A 17,169-nucleotide genomic window follows, 5' to 3' on the forward strand; every position below is an offset into this window, starting at 1 on the left:
GTCTGGAGACACACCCCCTCCGGCCGGCTCGAGCGGTCGCTGGACTATGACGCGTACTCTGCGCAGCGAGCGCGCTGGCTTTTCTAAGCTCTGTCGGGGCCTGGCCCACGCTTGGTGGCAGGAGGCTTCTCCGGCGTCCAAGGGAGCCGGTCCCGGAGCGCTCATGGGGCTGGGGCCGCGCTCCCCGCACAAGGCGGGGCGTCGGTTCCCAGCTGGCGGCAAACGAGGCCGCGGGGCCAAGGGGTCGGGGCGCCCCCCACCAGGCCGCCGGCGACCGCCCTGCCCGCCTCCGGACGGGCGCTCGGAGCCGGCTCGGGACGCGCTGCCCCACCTGAGCCCCGAGGCTCTGGGGTACTTCCGCCGGGCGCTGTCTGCGCTGAAAGACGCCCCCGAGACCGGAGAAGAACGAGGTAGGGAGCAACTTCGCGTGGGACCGAGAGGAACTTGGGCATAAAATCCGGACAGGCGAGGAAATTTTCGTGGGTCTCCAGGGCACGGAGACTTAGTTTCATCTCCCATATCCTCTTTCTAGCCCTCCCCGCCCCCCAGCTTGGCCTAACCAAGAACATAACCCTATCCTCCTCTCAGTCTCTTTAAAATATTTCTTTCCTTGTCTTTCCAGAGCTGATGGTGCACAATGTTTTGAAGGAGGTTGAGGCTCAGGCCCTAGCCTTGGCCACGAACAGGACTGGCAGTGAGATGCTGCAGGAACTGTTGGGGTTCAGTCCCCTGAAACCGCTGTGTCGAGTATGGGCTGCTCTGCGCTCCAACTTGCGCTTTGTGGCCTGTCATCGATGCGGGGTCCATGTACTGCAAAGCGCTTTGCTGCAGCTGCCTCGGTTGCTGGGGACCCCTGCAGAGGAGGAGGAGGAGGAAGAGGAGGATGGAGATAGGAAGGATGGTTCCTTAGAGACCCTGGAGGAGCTAGTCCTGGGACTCGCTGCTGAGGTGTGTGATGATTTTCTTTTCTACTGTGGAGACACACATGGCACCTTCGTGGTCAGAACTCTGCTGCAGGTGTTAGGAGGGACTCTCCTGGAGTCTGAGAGAGCCAGGCACCGTGGCTCCCAGTCACCTGGTAAGTATTACAAGAGAGGGAAGTGGACCTAAAGGAGAATTTAGGAAGTTCAGAAGGAGAGAGGGAGCAGAAGAGTATTTCTTCATGACCTTGAAGAATTAGCAGAGAAATTAGGACAGGGCTTAGCAGGCCAAAGGTTAGTGTGTGCAGAGGCCCAGAGGTGAGGACGCCTAGATGTGTTTAGGGGACAGCCGTTAGAAGAATGGGGCAAGGGGAAGAGGTGATTCATTTGAGCATTGGATTTCAAACTTTTTTTAAACCACCACTCACAGTAAGAAATCTATTTTTTTTAAACAAGACTCAACATACATATGTGTATATATACACATATTAGATTCAAGCAAAAGTTCAGGAAACATTGCTCTTACTACATGCAACCCACTTTGATGTTTTCTTTCCTTATTTATTCTGTTCTGTGTATTCCATTAAAAAAATGCCTCTTGAGACCCACTAAATTGATTTCGTGATACACTCAGGCAGCAGCCCACATTTGGAAAAACTCTGGGAAATAAGGGTAGAGAGTTTAGGTAAGGCTTGATTTTGGAACACCTCAAATTCCTGGCTGAGGAGTTTGGACTGTCTCCTGTGAACCATGGGGAAGCTGGTTGAAGTTTTTTAGAAAAATTAAAACAAATGTAATCTGAGTTCACTGATCCAGACGAGAAGAGACATTGAGTTGTACCATATGCGTTCTGCATCTCCAAGCTGAATCCCTGTTCATCTGTGGAATTCTCCCTCCTGGATGGCAGTTTGTGATCTCACTCCTGCACACGTTCTTGATCTTCCTTCAGAAGCACAAAGGGCCCCAACTCGGGACTGTAAGCCAACTGATTTCGAGGTCCCTGAAACCTTCCTGAATTGCCTTCGGGACCTGAGCTCCTGCTTTCTGAAGGACATTGCTGGTAAGGAGGGAGATGGGAGGCTCTAGGATCTACTTTTCTGGGAGTTATTATCAAACAAGGCCCATATTTAGATCAGTGTTATTCCTCTTCAAATCTGATCTGGTTTGATGTTGCAAAGATTCTGTATAGACTCTTTGTGTCCATAGTCCCTTGTACCGTGTTACTTGAGGTTTGAGGTTGTCCAGGTCATCTGGATTTGGGGAAAGCTGCTTTTATTATTTCTGCCTTCTCTCCACAGTGTTTATCACTGACAAGATCTCCAGCTTCTGCCTTCAAGTGGGCTTACAGGTCTTACACCGCAAACTGCCCCAGCTTTGTGCCCACCTCTGCAATGCTGTGATTGGCTACCTGAGTAGCCGCAATTCTTCAGCAGATGGCAGGTATGGTCAGGGCCTCAGGATTGACCCAGGTTGATGGACCTGTGTGAAATGAATGAGGTGATGTGGGTATTTTGGATGGAGTGGAGTTAAGAGTACTCATTCACCTTCTGCTTGTCCCTAGTCCCCTCCTGCTGTTTCTGCGGGATCAGACGAGCTCCAGACTGCTAGAGCAGGTGCTGCTGGTGTCGGATCCCCCGAGGCTCCAGAGCCTCTTTGAGGATCACTTCCAAGGGCAGCTGCAGACCCTGGCTGCACATCCTATTGCCAACTTCCCTTTGCAGCGTTTCCTGGATGCGGTCACTACCCCTGAGCTGGTGAGTGGGGAACTTGACTGGGTCTGTTTCTGCACTCTGTTGTTTGTGTTATTCTCATTCAGTTGGCCTTATTTTATTGTGTGCCTGCCTCTGTATCTCTGACAGTGTGCTGGCCTTTTCTCTTGAAAAGTTGTTCCCTGGGGGTTTCCCAGAGCTTAGGGTGAAGATGCCTTCTTCCCAGAGAGGATTTGCTTTGGCTTCTCTCAGGCGCCACTACCAGCAGGAGACTGGCTTAACCCAAGTTCACAGCTTGAGGTTCTGTGGCCCACTCATCTTGGCTACAAATCCGCATGAGGGCTGGAGCTGTTGCCATGGCCTCTCTTTTCCTTTGCTGCTTAGCACCAAGGCATGCTTCCCCGGATCTCCTGGGTTGGGAGTTAGGGTGGAAGGGCAGATTTCATTTTCCCTTACCCTGAGAGTGTGGCCATTTAAAGTCTCCTCTACATGTGAGGCAGCACCTCCAATCCTGCTCTCTTGTCTTGGACCTTCCTTATCTGGCCAAACCAAAGTTCTGATAATGGCAATGCTTTTATGTTTTATCTAGCATTTTTAGTTGTTTTTGGCAGGAAGCTTTCTTTGAATAACTTAGCCCACCATTACCAGAATGCCAAAGATTCTTTACCCCATGTCTCCGCTAGCTATCGCCCATGTTCAGGGAGCTGAGCCCTGCCCTGGAAGCTGTGTTAGCCCAAGGTCACCCAGGGGTCGTCGTTGCCCTGGTGGGGGCCTGCCGCAGAGTTGGGACCCACCAAGCCCAAGTCCTGCAGCTGTTGTTGGAGGTGAGTGAGTGTTACCCACAACCCATTTATGCCCTCAGTTCAAATTCCACCTGTTAAGACTTAGCTAATCTTTTCTTTCTCTTTTTTTGGAAGATTGGTCTTGAGCTAACATCTGTTGCCAATCTTCCTCTTTTTTTTTTTTCTTCTCCCCAAAGCCCCAGTACATAGTTGTAGGTCATTCTAGTCTCTCTGTGGGATGCTGCCACAGTCTGGCTTGATGAGCGGTCCATAGGTCTGTGCCGTGGATCCGAACTGGAGAACCCCGGGCCGCTGAAGTGAAGTGTGGGAACTTAACCACTCAGCCACGGGGCCAGCCCCTAGACTTATCTAATCTTCAGTGGTTGTATCTCTGGGACCCAAGAGGTCTCGTGCTCAGGGGGTTCAGATACAGGGCAGAACGAGGCCAAAGCATCTCACAGTCCTGCAAGGAAAACTACCTCCCAGAATGAAGAGAGAAGTTTATTTAAGACATAAATGTTTATTCAACCCCTGTTGTTTGTATAGAGGCTGGGGATACAGAAGGCAGGCGAAGTCCTGTCCTCACGCAGCTTACATTCTTGTGGAGTTAGGTGTTCTCACCTCTCCTGAATGCTTTCCCCTGTCAGAAGGTCGGGTTAGGGATGAGGAGGTTCTCAGAGTCATCATGTTTTGTCTTCCCTTCTAGGCATTCCACTGTGCAGAGCCCTCTTCCCGGCAAGTGTCCTGTGTGCCTCTCTTTGCCACTTTGATGGCTTATGAGGTGTACTATGGACTGATGGAGGACGAGGGGGCAGTGCCTGCAGAGCACCAGGTGAGGTAGGGGAGAGGCCAAGCCAGTGACTAATTGGGGACCAGGGCTCAGGAAGCCCCTCACCACTGAGGTGAGGGTGGTGAGATCTTTGGCTCCATCCCAGTGAAGGCAGCAGTCTGGTGGTTACCTCCTAAATTCCCTGTCTCTGTCCTCCCAGGTGGAAATGGCCACAGCCAGGGCCCTGGGGGAAGTGACGGTTCTTGGGTCTCTACTGCTCCAGCATCTGCTGCACTTCTCCACTCCTGATCTTATACTTCGAAGTCTGGGTGCATTGACAGGACCGCAGCTTCTGAGTCTGGCCCAAAGCCCTGCTGGTTCCCATGTGCTCGATACCGTCCTGAGCAGCCCCTCCGTGACGCGCAAGCAGCGCCGCCGTGTGCTGAAGACCCTAAAGGTTAGACTTCTGGTTTCTGCTTTGATTCTTCTGCCGTCATCCACTGAGAGAATGTGAGCTTCCCAGGACTGTCCTTCAGAGTCACAGAGAATATGTAGTTCCTAGATTGTTACGACTCAACCTCTAAACTTCCAAAAACTTTACCTCCCCCGCCAACACACTTTTGTGGACTGCCATAGAGGGACCTGTCTTGCTTGTCTCAATGCAGGGACAATATGTAGCTCTGGCCTGTAGTCGCCATGGCAGCCGTGTGCTGGATGCCATCTGGAGTGGAGCAGCCTTGGGGGCCCGGAAGGAAATTGCTGCAGAGCTGGGTGAGTACTGGCACCTCTCTCTGATCTTTCCAGACTTTCTTTCCCTCACTCCAGTAGCTGGGTGGCTGGGTAGTGGACTTAAATTCAGCAGAGACTTCAGTTCCAAAGGGTGGTCTCGGCTTGGGTTCTTAGCAGTCAGCTCTCTGCTTCTCCTCTGCTGATCGTGCAGCCCTGTGCGCCCACCCCTTCTCCCAGCGTCTCTTCTTTGCAGATTGAGGTGTTAAGTCTATACCCAGGCAGGCACAGGGTCCAGGAAAAATGGAGGGACCTTCACCCCAAGTAGAGTCTCTTCAAGCGTGGGTGGGTGACTGCATGGTGATACTGAACATGAATGGTTCCCTTTGCAGGGGAGCGGAACGAGGAGCTCTTAAGAGACCCTTTTGGCCACCATGTGGCTCGAAATGTGGCCCTGACTACCTTCCTGAAGCGGCAAAAGGCTTGGGAACAGCAGCAGGGGGCAGTGGCCAAGCGGAGACGGGCTTTGAACTCAATACTTGAAGACTGAGGCCTTTGGATCTGGGACTGGGTGTTGATGGGGGAGGGGAAAGGGAGTATCTATCCTGTCCTCTTCCTAGTTTAAATTGGAGTCAAAGACTTATTGATAAACATTTTTATATTTTTATTGGACATGTGTTTGTTATTTTTGGGGGGAAGGTTTCAAAGAAATAGAGATGTCAAGGTAAAGTCAGAGAGGGCTGTCCTCAGTGCACTGGGGAGCTTAGGGAAAGGAAGAGTTGTAAGGACATCTAGATGCAGCAGCAGTCAGGGTGGGATCAAGATGCCTGGGGCCAGGCTTGTGGCCTTTCAGGCTATGTGGGAGGCTGGAGAGATGGCTAGGCAGGGACAGCATTCTTCAGGAATAGGCATAGGCTAGGGGTGTAAGGCATTATGCTTATGGGGTCTGTTACAATGGGGTCAGAGGACAGTGGGGGAATCAGGTAAGTTATCTGGTCTGCACTGTCTGTACAAGTCTGCGGGTCCCCAAACTTGATGTTGTCAGAGTCCTTACAGTCTGTCTCTTGGAATGAGTAGTGGCAGAAGCTCAGAGCCCCTTCTCAGTAGCGATGGAGGCGACCCTGACGCTGCAGCTGCCACTGCTCAGCCCCTTCTACCACATGTCGAAGGGTGGAGGAAATTCCCAGCAGTATATGGCCCAGGCCTTGCAGCAGAGCGGAGATCCATCGGAGGAGCTCCCTGAAGGGCAGACAGCAGGAAGTCAGACGGGTAGGGGAAGGTAGGGGAAGCCGGGAGGAGGCCGTGGAGCTGGGGGTTTCCACAAGGGGTAGGAGAGAGCAGGAGAGGGAATTATGGGGACTGCAACTCTAGGGATGGGGAAGTATGACTTGGTCTCTGACCTGAGTACTTTCTTTGGGCCGAGTCCTTGTATGTCACAACTCATGGAGTAGAGCCCGTAGAATGTGGCTTTGATGTTCAGGCTGCCAAAAAGGTCTCGAGGGTTTTGCTTGTATACGTCGAAGGTGATGCGGGCGATGTCCTTGCTGTGCTTGGGCTTCTCCCGGCCCAGACCATAAGACAGCACCCCGCTCTGTAGGGCACCCCCATCAGTGCAATGGACCCTCACATACTGACACCCACCACTAATCCCCATCAGCACCAGGACAGACCTGCCCTTGCCTGGATTGTTTGTCCACTATAAGGTGTCCTTGACAACTCATCTCTCCCATTGCCTCTGCCCCCAAGATCAGGGTCAGGCAAGAGAACAGGCTTGCGAGAGAGAAGGACTGGTGACCTATAGCAGTCCCCGTGTGGGCCTCACCCTGATGGGGCTCCAGCTCTGCCCGGACTCCAGTACCATCAGGCACGTGTCATCCTCCAACAGCTGGAAGAAGTCCTCGCTCTCCACGGCTGTCCCGTCCTCCTCTAGCACCAGTGTCAGCACTCCGCTCAGCAGCAGGGTCTCCAATGCCTAGGCGACCGGTGGCGGGAAGTAGGAGGGAAGGGGCAGAGCTTATCCCGTGCTACTTCCCTTCCAGCAGCCCGCATCCCTCTGCTGGGCCCAGACACCGGTTGATATCCCAGCTCTTCGCCCCGGGGCTTTGCCATCCTTTCAAATGGCTCTAGTGTTCTTAGTCGTTGGGGAACCCTCACTGAGGGCAGATGGTTTTTTCCTATTTGCTCCTGCTTTGCTCCTACCATGTCATTGTCATCTCCCTGTGCTTCCCTCTAAGCCACTCCTGCTGGTTTGAAACTGATAAGCTGGCCAGGTTCTCTGGAAGTCTATCGTTCAGGAATGGGTATAGGCTAGGGGTGGAAGGCATTATGCTGGTGGGGCCTGTCACATGGGGTCTGATCTCCAATGTCCCTCCTCACTTTCCCCCATGCTTACAGAGGTATCCAGAGCTGTTTTCACTCACACTGACTTATCCTTGAGTCTTCTATGTAGCACTGTACACACATTATCCTCTACTCCTTTCAGTAGCCCTAAGGAGTAGCTATGTCATTCCCTTTTTATAGATAAAGAAACTGAGTTTTGATGGGTTCAATAACTTCCCAAAGTTTGATGTTAGGAGGTGGCAGAGTTAGGATTTAAACTTGTTTTATCTTATGACTCGCCATTTTATACTGATTTCTGAACTCCATCCCTCCCTATCTACTCCTTCCCCTACCCTCAAGGAAAAGCCCACTCCTTGGGGAAAAATGAATTGACCCAAGTGCAGCAGAGGTCATTGCCCCCCTCAGTCCCCCCCCTTCAGCCCTTTCTGCTGTCATTCCAAATTCTCACTCTTCTTGAGCCCCTTGGCTGTCCCTGTAACAGAACCCAGGGACTTGGCTCCCTTACCTTGTCTAGCAGTTCCTGTCGGGTGGCAGCTGTCAGACCTTTCCGGGTGGTCCGCTTGTGATCACAGACACGGAAAGGTCGCTGGGGTGGTGGAGCTGAGGTCCAGACCCTACGGCCAAACTCAGAGCTCATATTGGATACTGACCTGGTAGTTGGGAAGAAAGGTCATGAAGTAGTGAGGGGTTTGGTGGGTGCAATGGGGATGATGGGCTGGAGAGTTAGGGAGGGAGGGAGGGATCTGGGTTTGTAGCCTAGGGAGAGGGAGAGACCATGGAAAGGGGTGGGGGAGCGGTGGCTCAGGGCTGGACAAGCCCCCAGTGCAAAGCCGGGGCGAGGAGGGGAGGGGTGCAGCTCGCCAGGCTCCTAGGGTCTGAATGGAGTTCCATTGCCTTGCCTGTATCCCCAGAGTTGGAGAGTGGAGAGGAGGGTTAGAAGTCACCTGAGCAGGCCGCTGGGGTTGAGGGCGGAGAGGTACTCCATGGTGGCGGGAAGGCGCAGGAGAGTCCTGGGCTGGGTGGTTCTCTGCTGTGCTGGGGCTGAAGTGGTGGTGTTTTCTGTTACAGAGCTGGGACCTCAGCCACAGGGAGGTGGGGGATGAGTCAAGCCCGGACTCTGGCCCCCCAGGCCTGGCCAGTAAGAAGGGCAAAGTCCAAGGGGAGGGAGCAGGGGAGGGGCCTAGATGGGGTCTTAGAGGAAGGATTAAGGCCCAGAGTTGCCCAGCAAAAGCCTGGAAATTTGTGTGTGTGTGTGTGTGTGTGTCTCTGGTGGCGGCACCCGATGTGAGGGTAAATGGGAACTATGTGAGAGAATGGAATGTGGTGTCTGGTGTTTTTCTTTCTATGGAGGGAATTTCTAGGAAGAGTTTCTGGCTCCCAAACTGTGAGAAGCCGCATTATGTGTGATTTGCACCGTACATGCTGCCACCTAATGAAAGCCATAAACTGCAGCTTTAAGACGAGGGAGGCGGGGCTGAGGATGGGATCTTGGTCAGGGCTTGGAGAAAATGGGAGGTGAGGCAGTGTGCCTGGGTTGGGGGTGGGGAGAGGATGGGTCCTGATCCATGGATCCAGGATCAACAGGAGCCTGTCTGGGACTCTGCCTTTCTACTCTCCTGCTCTTTTCTCCATGGTCTAGGGCAGGGGCTAGCTCAACATCTCTCTGGCTGCATTCTCCAGAACTACCTGCTTCAGCCACACTGGACTAGTCACTTTCTCGGCTTTCTCCTTTGGCCACTTAATGGGCATGAGGCAGATGTGAAGGGGCGGGAGGTGTCCTTTGATGGCATCAGGACTTTAGCTTTGGTGCCCCGTTCCATCTCTGATTTCAGCTGCAGTTGTGATGGATGGTTGTGTGGAAGCTCAAGACTCTTGCTGACAGTGGACCCCTCACGTGAGCACATGTCTCTCTGCTTTCCTCCTAGGAGTTCGCCTGAAGCTGTGGCAGCTTACTCAGCCCTCCCGACAAGTACAGGCTGCAGGTGTGTCTAGGGGTATTAATACCTCTAGGACAGCCCGCAAACAGTGGGCGAGCTGGCATAAATGCCCCAGGCTCTGTCTCTCTGGAAGGCATTCTGTGTCCTTCTCAGGCCTGATGCCTACTAAAGGGACTCAAGAGCACGCCCTCATTGGCTCTCCTCTTCCCTCTCTTCCTCTGCTCCTCACTCCTGCTTCCTGAGCTGACCTCTCACATACAGGATCACCTGTACGGACGCCCTCTACTCAGGCTCTGCTTTGGAGGGAACCCAAACGGAGACAATACTGGTGTCCTGGCTCCTGAGGAACCCTCAGTTCTGGCTGTTGACTGGGCAGGGGCCTTTCTTTCCCCTTCCTTCAACTTTATCAATCTGCCAAGTCCCCCTCAAATTTCCTCATTTCCAGGCTTTGCCTGACTTCTCCACCCAGAGTATGTCTCCACCACTGCACTCTTTCCTTTCCTCTTGTTCCGAATCCTGATGTAGCCCTGTTGTGTGGTCTCTTCACAGATGTGTTATGAGTCCTCAACCAGCTTATAAGGCCCTGACACCTCCATGCATCTCCCCTTTCCCCTAGAACTTAGCATTGTGCTTGCCACTGAAAGCTGTCATTGACAGCCCAGTGAGAGCCCTGGGGGAGGAATGACTGGGTCAGGGCCCAAGGCAAGACAGGAGAGGGGTATGTGGGAAGCTGAGGAAAAGGGGGCTCAGCAGGGTCAGGAGTGCAGAAAGGTGAGGCTAGAGCAGCTGGCGGAGTGAGTGGTTTGGGTCACCTTCTCTGTGAGGGCAGCCAGGGAGGCCAGGAAGCATACAGGCTTCAAGGCCAGAAGCACTGCGACCGGAGCTGAGGGAGGGATGAATGCAGAAGCAGGACCCAGGGTCAGGATTCTGCAGTGTCCCTCCTCACCCACACAGCCAGGGAAGCATGTCTGCACCCCTTAAGCTTTTCCAGTTCCGGAGAGGCAGGTTCTCGCATGCCTGGATGGTTAGTGATGGGAAGGAGTCGGGTGAGGGAGGGGCCCCAGCAAAGGCTGAGAGGAGCCCCACCTTGTCCCTCCCTCTTCTCACCTCACCCTCTGCAAACCTGACAGGCACAGGACAGGCAGCGACACCTTGCCTTTCAGCTTCCCCAGGCCCTTCGCTGCCCCCAACCCTGCCAGCTCCCAGCTGGGTAAGCAGATCTGCCAACGCGCCGTTACTCCCCACCATGTGCTTTTGCCCTGAGGTATAAGGAATGAAGCTGAACAAAGAAGGAGGGGCCAGGCTAGAGGGGTGGAGGTGGAGGTAGTGACAGCCTGGGAGTTAGGACTGGGGAGGTCAGCTGACTGAAAGCAAGGATTTGGGTTCCAAGAAGTAGGCTTGAGTTGGGGCTGGGGTCCTGAGAGAGGAGAGGCGGGCTGCTGGGAAGTAGGGGCAGGTGCAGTCCCTCTCACCGGCATCCCCCACCCCCGCCCGCCCCGCCCCCCCGCCCCCCCGCCAACATGGGCTTTTGCGCCACCACTGAACGCGCTCTATGGCTTTTCCAGCCCCCTGTAGGCGCAGGAGGATGTCGGTCTGCTACCGTCCCCCGGGGAATGAGACGCTGCTGAGCTGGAAGGCCTCACGGACCACAGGCTCGGCCTTCCTTCTGCTGGCGGCACTGCTGGGGCTGCCCGGCAACGGCTTTGTGGTGTGGAGCTTGGCGGGCTGGCGGCCCGCACGGGGGCGACCGCTGGCGGCCACGCTCGTGCTGCACCTGGCGCTGGCCGACGGCTCGGTGCTGCTGCTCACGCCGCTCTTCGTGGCCTTCCTGACGCGGCAGGCCTGGCCTCTGGGCCAGGCGGGCTGCAAGGCCGTGTACTACGTGTGCGCGTTCAGCATGTACGCCAGCGTCCTGCTCACCAGCCTGCTCAGCCTGCAGCGCTGCCTGGCCGTCACGCGCCCCTTCCTGGCACCGCGGCTGCGCAGTCCGGCCCTGGCCCGCCGCCTGCTGCTCGCCGTCTGGCTTGCCGCGCTGCTGCTCGCCGTGCCTGCCGCCGTCTACCGCCACCTCTGGGGGGACCACCTGTGCCAGCTGTGCCACCCGTCGCCGGCCCACGCCGCCGCGCACCTGAGCCTCGAGACTCTGACGGCCTTCGTGCTTCCCTTCGGGCTGGTGCTCAGCTGCTACAGCGTGACGCTGGCGCGGCTGCGGGGCACCCGCTGGCGCACCGGGCGGCACGGCACGCGGGTGGGCCGGCTGGTGAGCGCCATCGTGCTCGCCTTCGGCTTGCTCTGGGCGCCCTACCACGCGGTCAATATTCTGCAGGCCGTGGCCGCGCTGGCGCCGCCCGAAGGGGCCCTGGCGAGGCTCGGCGGGGCGGGCCAAGCGGCGAGAGCTGGAACGACGGCTTTGGCCTTCTTCAGCTCCAGCGTCAACCCGGTGCTCTACCTCTTCACCGCCGGCGATCTGCTGCCCCTGGCAGGTCCTCGCTTCCTCACTCGGCTCTTTGAGGGTTCCGGAGAGGCCCGAGGGGGCGGCCGCTCTAGAGAGGGGACCCTGGAGCTCCGAGCTACTTCTCGACTCAAAGTAGTGGGGCAGAGCAGGGGGAATGGAGACCCCGGGGGCGGGGCGGAGAAGGACAGTCAGGGATGGAACCCTTGACACCAAACCCTGCACCCGGGCCTGCTCTTTCCTGTCTCCTTCCGTCGCCCCCCAGAACTCAGGGAACCGCTCTGGAGCATTTGCGGATCCTTCTCCGATGTAGTTTGGAACTATGTGGGCAGAATTATTATACACCTGGGGCAGGCCTAGGTTCTTCCAAACTGAGGGGTTGTCGTGGTGATGGTCCATGTGAGTGAATATTGTGTACTCGCAGGCTGGCATATGCTTATGTGCCAGAGCTGCTTATTTGTCGCCAACAGCTATGGTGAAATACGCTGGGCAGCCATTAGATGATGGCTTAAGCTTGCGCCCCCTGGTGGTGCATCATGACTGAGCTGTGTTGAAGCTGCCTGGTTCCCTGCTGGGTCAAGCCAAGGCTGGGCAGCACCAGCCTTCAGTGGCATCCTAGCCCAGGTGGCCTGGTTCCCGGAGGCCAACTCATAGAACCACTCTGAAAATAAAGAGAGAAAGAGGAAGGAAAGGTAAGGACGCTTGGATGAGGAGTGGGGCTGAGGTCCATTCTCTGGAGTCTGTAAGGGTTTGGCTCTGGAAGGGGAAAGTCAATGTGTGGGGTTTGAAAGGAATGTTTTCCTGTCTTGCGGTTGGTACAGTGGGGGAGGGGCCCTGGGAGTCTGAGACTTATCTTTCTCTCTGAATCCAACTCTCCCCCCAAAGGTCACTTGACTCAAAAATTTCCCAGGAGCAGGCACAGGCTCACCCAGGGGATGTTTGGGGGTTGGGGACAAGGGGCTATGGGGAATGGTGTAGATATTTGGACAACAAAAAGAATTTTTCAGGGAGGGGCCACCTGTCCTTTCTCTCCGTTTTCTCTCTGCCAAGTCTTGACTCCTCTCAAGCCTTCCAGCTGTTCCTCACCCCCACTCCCCAACACTTCTCAGCCCCCCGTCTTTTGGAAGCTTCCCATCTCTAGCTCTCAAACCTGTTCTGGACCTTGATGCTTTTCAGTTTGGGGATGTAAGATGAGATTCTTTTTATGGGACGTCCACATGCACACACCTGTAGTCAGGGTGACCAGTGCCTCCCGATTTGCCCAGGACTTTCCCAGTGTTGGCACTGGAAGGCTCTTGTCCCGGTCCCCTCAGTCCCTGGCACACGGAGATGGTTGGTTCCCTCAGGGGTCACCCTGACCATCACCCCAACTTCTGCTTTCATGCTTCTTCACACCACCCAGGCAGAGGCCAAGAGAGAGCCAAGGAAATCCAATCCTCAGGGTCACAGCAGGGTCACCAAAGCTCCAGGGGTGGAGCTCTAGACGTGGGGGGGGGGTGCAGGGAGTATGCCTAGAGTATCTAGTCTGGGGTGGAAGAAGAAAGACCATTGAAAGAGATGGAGGTGGGAGGCAGCTTGGGAGAGGAGGCAAAGACAACCCAGTTTCCATCAGAACAGGCCTCTGAGTCAGAAGCTTCTATCCCCAAACAGCGACTGCGGGGGCTTCTTCCTGTCCTCGGGCACCGGGTCAGAGGCTCCTAACTTCCTCTGTTACATATGCCCGTGTGGTCAGAAAGCCCTTCCTCAGCTCTACCTTCAGTTCTTGCTGTGGTTTCAGCCCAGTGCTTTTCATCATATCTTCTGCCTGACAGCTACTGAGTCAACGCGGCGGTGGCTCTTCTCAAAGCAGAGGAAGTGGGGGCACTGCAAAGGGTAAGGGACCTCAGTGACCACCGGTACACTCTGCATCTTTCCTGAGAAGTGACAGATTTGAAAAGGAAGCAGGAAGCCTCATGGTCAGATTGAAGGAAAGACTTTCCATTTCTTAGCTTCTGTAGGAGAGCTCCAGAAGAGGAGACTGCCCTCCTTCCGGGCAAGGGAAAGAGTGCTCCTTTTAGGGGCTGTTTCCCTTTCCACATTCCTGGTCTCTCCTCTTGGCAGGGCACTGTCCCCACTCCCTCATGCCTGCTGCCTAAACTCAGCCCCTACTTTCTCTGTGTGTCGAAGGTGGGACTGACAGTCGGCTGTGGGAAGGTAGGAAAGAGGTGGTGCTGACCTCCTTGCCCAGCGCCCAGACCTTAAATCCAAACTCATGTGGCAGCGCAGCCACATGGGCAAGAACAAGGCGAACGGTTGGGGGAAGGGGGAGAAATCGGCATTTTAAGTGATACTAAAGAGACTCTTTGCACTTTCGCTTCTACCAGAGAGAAGGGAAAAGTGATTGACCTAGAATGGAACCAGTCCTTTTGAATGAGGGGAGGGATTGGGGGTGCAGGAAGAGAGACCTCTCTCCAGACTCTGCTCATGGCTTGAACACAAGCCAAGGACAGGGTACTGTCCTCTTTAAGTCACGATGTTGCCTAACCCAAACTCCGAACCTAGCCACACCTCCAACCTACACTTCCTATTAATTTAAAAATCTACACCCTTCACACAATATAAAGATAGCCTGTATTCCGGCCTCTTAATCTGAGCCCATTTCCCATCTCCGGCTTCCCTCTCTCCTCTTGGATGACACAATTTATTACTCTGTTCGCTTCTCCAGTCTAGACCTGCATCTGAGGTCACACCCCAGCCTACTCACTCCCCGCACCCCTCTTTCCTCTCTCACTGCCCCTTCCTGGGCTCTTCTCATCTGGCCCCACCCCTGAGGAGTCCTCCTCCCAGCTGGGCTCTTCTGGAACACAAAGACTATTCCCTCTTGTAGTGAAGGGAGGGAGTAGGAGTTTCAGCCCCTCCCTGAGGACGATGTGTCTTCCCCCTGCCCTGCTCCGTAGTACTTCCTCTCTGGCTGACTTAGCTGACAGCACCCAGGCCCAGGGCCAGGCCCCTGGCACTGGGACAGATCTGGGGATAGGCTACACCACTCTGCCCTGACCCTGGGATTGGCACCAGCTTCCAACCAGTACCCGGAAGAGCCTGTAAGTAAGTATCCTGGGAGTAGGAGAGGTGATGGTGGGGCGGGTGCAGCCATGAGAGAAGGTACTGAGGAATTTCCAAAGACAGCCTTACCAGTGATAAAAGGACTTGGGAGGATTTGTTCTTGTCTCTTATCCACGAACTTCTCCCCATCCCTGTTATTCCTGGTGGACCCTGGGCATCTCTGGGGAGAGTAGGCAGGTGACTGGAGGAAGTCAATGGGACTGCGGTGGCTAGGGGCCTGGCAGGGTACAGAGGAGCTAGCCTTTGGAGGGGTGCAGCGTTGGTAAGGAAAGCCCCCAGTTTGGAAGGAAGCTGAAAGGGTGTGGAAATACTGCCGCTGCTGTTGCCGTTGCCATATATTTTGCTATTGGGTCTGTGGGCAGGAAGGGGCCCTGTGGCCCAGTCAGGAAGTCAGTCTTTCTACTCAGCTGGATCCCCTTAAGACAGGTCAATTGGCAGTGATGAGGGCAGTATATTGCACAAGTCCGTCTGACACTGCTGATCTTGGAGACAGACTCCAGTATTCAGGCTAAGTGTGTCCAAGGTGTCAAGAAACCCTTGGTCCCCCACCCTCATGAGTGTGTCCACTCTCACTCTCCAGGTCTTTGCAATGGCCACAAACATTACATCTCCTGTAACACCCTCCTCAGTAAGTGGCATGGTCATCCCTCTGCTGGCTATCATCCTACTGTCAGTGGCGCTGGCTGTGGGCCTTCCTGGCAACGGCTTTGTGGTGTGGAGCATCCTGGTAAAGATGCGGAAGCGCTCTGTCACTGCCCTGCTGGTGCTGAACTTAGCTGTGGCTGACTTGGCTGTAGTGCTCACTGCCCCCTTTTTCCTCCACTTCCTGGCCCGAGGCACCTGGATTTTTGGATCAGCTGCCTGCTGCCTGTTCCACTATGTCTGTGGAGTCAGCATGTATGCCAGTGTCCTGCTTATTACGGCCATGAGTCTGGACCGCTCGCTGGCAGTGGCCCTCCCCTTTGTGTCCCAGAAGATCCGCACCAAGAGGATTGCCTGGCGGCTGCTGGCAGGCCTCTGGGTGGTGTCCTTTCTGCTGGCCACGCCCGTCATCGTATACCGCAAAGTAACCTCGGGACGCAACAACAGGACCCTGATCTGCTTCCCAGTGTACCCCAGTGAGGGACACAGGGCCTTCCACCTGCTCTTCGAGGCCATCACTGGCTTCCTGCTGCCCTTCCTGGTCGTGGTGGCCAGCTACTCCGACATCGGGCGCAGGCTGCAGGCCAGGCGCTTTCGCCGCAGCCGCCGCACGGGTCGCCTGGTGGTGCTCATCATCTTGACCTTCGCTGCCTTCTGGCTGCCCTACCACGTGGTGAACCTGGCCGATGCGGGCCGCGCGCTGGCTGGCAAGGCCTCTGGGTCCGGGCTGGTGGGGCACCGGCTGTTCCTGGCCCGCCAGGTGCTCATCGCGCTGGCCTTCCTGAGCAGCAGCGTGAACCCCGTGCTGTACGCGTGCGCCGGCGGCGGCCTGCTGCGCTCAGCGGGCGTGGGCTTCGTTGCCAAGATGCTGGAGGGCACCGGCTCCGAGATGTCCAGCACGCGCCGTGGGGGCACCCTGAACCTGACTGTAAAGGGCGCCCCCACCTCCCCCGAGCCTGCACCCTCCGAGAGCCTCACTCTCTCCACCAACCCTCTCGAATGAAGCGAACCCAAGTGGGCCTGGGGGTATGGTGATGGCGGAATGCCCCCTCGCCAGCCTGACCCAATTTCTGTACCCCAGGAGGAGAACTCATGTTGGGGGTGGAGCGGAAGAAGGGGGGGCGGGAGGGCCGAGTAAGGGCGGAGTGAGAGCCTGGCTCCCCAGGCAGCTTTACAATTAAAACTGAGTCTGAAATTGGGTCAACTCTGTATGTGGGGCGTGTGTATTATGGGGGATTGGGGTGCTCCTGGGCGCCCTTATGGGGGACCTTCTCAATAGTTGAGAGTCACATCCTTTAGTTTCCCATGATTTTCAGTTGTGGAAGGGACACAGAGACGTAGAAATCAGACCCCTCCTCCCCTCCTCTATTCTGAGGCAAGCCATCTGCAGATCATCCTTAGAGCCACACAGGTCCGCAGACTCCTGAAGGCGCTGACCAAGGAAGACCACCCATTTGGGCTCATCTCTCCAGACTCCCTGACCCATCGGACCTTCGGAGGAAACTTAGCCCAGCCGTGGGGCATCTACCCTGAAGCCTGGGATGGGTATAATTGTTAGCATGACTCCAACTTTCTGCCAGTAATCTTCCTCCTCTCAGTGGGAGATGCTCTCGGGGATTGCCTTACTTCCCCCCATCTCCCAAGGAGGCTTCACTTGAGAACCAGGTCATCAGATGTCATCCCCAAGAATTCCGCACATCAGCATCCGCCAGCCCCCAAAACATGCGCTGGTACAGGGTGGGGCTGAGGGCCCATGTGACCCTGACCACCCTTAGGAAACGAAGACTCCC

The 17,169-nt window shown here is 55.6% G+C and overlaps 4 protein-coding genes across 12 annotated transcripts; 3 read left to right on the plus strand and 1 right to left on the minus strand.

The window, feature by feature from the left end:
* The first annotated feature begins 9 nt into the window (after window positions 1-9).
* On the plus strand, window positions 10-5,578 carry NOP9 (NOP9 nucleolar protein). Of its 2 annotated transcripts, none has more exons than XM_014868577.3 (10): window positions 10-410; window positions 623-1,078; window positions 1,870-1,980; window positions 2,219-2,360; window positions 2,482-2,674; window positions 3,313-3,453; window positions 4,118-4,243; window positions 4,401-4,637; window positions 4,846-4,951; window positions 5,299-5,578. In XM_014868577.3, exons 1-10 carry the CDS (start codon window positions 47-49, stop codon window positions 5,454-5,456), a joined length of 2,034 nt encoding a protein of 677 aa, XP_014724063.2. In that variant the 5' UTR covers window positions 10-46; the 3' UTR covers window positions 5,457-5,578. The 2 variants fall into 2 exon arrangements, with proteins under 2 accessions (XP_014724063.2, XP_014724062.2); XM_014868576.3 differs by having other exon boundaries at window positions 45-410; window positions 1,828-1,980.
* CIDEB (cell death inducing DFFA like effector b) lies at window positions 5,551-11,137 on the minus strand. 4 transcript variants are annotated; one of them, XM_070504153.1, is made up of 5 exons: window positions 10,831-11,137; window positions 7,752-7,896; window positions 6,729-6,878; window positions 6,307-6,497; window positions 5,551-6,145 (listed from the first exon to the last, which is right to left on the minus strand). In XM_070504153.1, the coding sequence occupies exons 2-5, from the start codon at window positions 7,881-7,883 to the stop codon at window positions 6,007-6,009; spliced, it is 612 nt and encodes a 203-aa protein (XP_070360254.1). In that variant the 5' UTR covers window positions 7,884-7,896; window positions 10,831-11,137; the 3' UTR covers window positions 5,551-6,006. The 4 variants fall into 4 exon arrangements, with proteins under 4 accessions (XP_070360254.1, XP_070360253.1, XP_070360255.1 ...); XM_070504152.1 differs by lacking the exon at window positions 10,831-11,137 and adding an exon at window positions 8,191-8,654 and having other exon boundaries at window positions 5,552-6,145; window positions 6,765-6,878; XM_070504154.1 differs by having other exon boundaries at window positions 5,593-6,145; window positions 6,765-6,878; window positions 10,831-10,961.
* LTB4R2 (leukotriene B4 receptor 2) lies at window positions 8,798-16,576 on the plus strand. Of its 5 annotated transcripts, none has more exons than XM_070504147.1 (5): window positions 8,798-9,228; window positions 10,314-10,393; window positions 10,749-12,327; window positions 13,447-13,507; window positions 15,318-15,455. In XM_070504147.1, the coding sequence occupies exons 1-3, from the start codon at window positions 8,798-8,800 to the stop codon at window positions 11,843-11,845; spliced, it is 1,608 nt and encodes a 535-aa protein (XP_070360248.1). In that variant the 3' UTR covers window positions 11,846-12,327; window positions 13,447-13,507; window positions 15,318-15,455. The 5 variants fall into 5 exon arrangements, with proteins under 5 accessions (XP_070360248.1, XP_014724066.3, XP_070360249.1 ...); XM_014868580.3 differs by lacking the exon at window positions 15,318-15,455 and adding an exon at window positions 14,572-14,710; XM_070504148.1 differs by lacking the exon at window positions 13,447-13,507 and having other exon boundaries at window positions 15,318-15,451.
* LTB4R (leukotriene B4 receptor) lies at window positions 14,714-16,382 on the plus strand. The gene has a single exon (XM_070504150.1). The coding sequence runs from the start codon at window positions 15,291-15,293 to the stop codon at window positions 16,380-16,382; it is 1,092 nt and encodes a 363-aa protein (XP_070360251.1). The 5' UTR covers window positions 14,714-15,290.
* Window positions 16,577-17,169: the final 593 nt, after the last annotated feature.

This window comes from Equus asinus, chromosome 2 (assembly GCF_041296235.1).
Source record: "Equus asinus isolate D_3611 breed Donkey chromosome 2, EquAss-T2T_v2, whole genome shotgun sequence".
NCBI lineage: Eukaryota > Metazoa > Chordata > Mammalia > Perissodactyla > Equidae > Equus > Equus asinus.

Bases quoted from the DNA above. Each gene is read 5' to 3' on its own strand.
- CIDEB (XM_070504151.1), bottom strand. From the start codon at position 8,231: ATGGAGTACCTCTCCGCCCTCAACCCCAGCGGCCTGCTCAG. The intron at 6,879-7,751 runs GTAAGGGAGCCA...CCGGTCGCCTAG, and splicing joins GACAGGAACTGCTAGACAAG to GCATTGGAGACCCTGCTGCT. The intron at 6,146-6,306 runs GTCAGAGACCAA...TCTGCCCTTCAG, and splicing joins GGCCCAAAGAAAGTACTCAG to GGAGCTCCTCCGATGGATCT.
- NOP9 (XM_014868576.3), top strand. From the start codon at position 47: ATGACGCGTACTCTGCGCAGCGAGCGCGCTGGCTTTTCTAAGCTCTGT. The intron at 4,244-4,400 runs GTGAGGTAGGGG...CTGTCCTCCCAG, and splicing joins CAGTGCCTGCAGAGCACCAG to GTGGAAATGGCCACAGCCAG. The intron at 4,638-4,845 runs GTTAGACTTCTG...GTCTCAATGCAG, and splicing joins GTGTGCTGAAGACCCTAAAG to GGACAATATGTAGCTCTGGC.
- LTB4R2 (XM_070504147.1), top strand. From the start codon at position 8,798: ATGGGTCCTGATCCATGGATCCAGGATCAACAGGAGCCTGTCTGGGAC. The intron at 9,229-10,313 runs GTGTGTCTAGGG...CAAACCTGACAG, and splicing joins CCGACAAGTACAGGCTGCAG to GCACAGGACAGGCAGCGACA. The intron at 10,394-10,748 runs GTAAGCAGATCT...TGGCTTTTCCAG, and splicing joins CCCTGCCAGCTCCCAGCTGG to CCCCCTGTAGGCGCAGGAGG.
- LTB4R (XM_070504150.1), top strand. From the start codon at position 15,291: ATGAGTGTGTCCACTCTCACTCTCCAGGTCTTTGCAATGGCCACAAAC.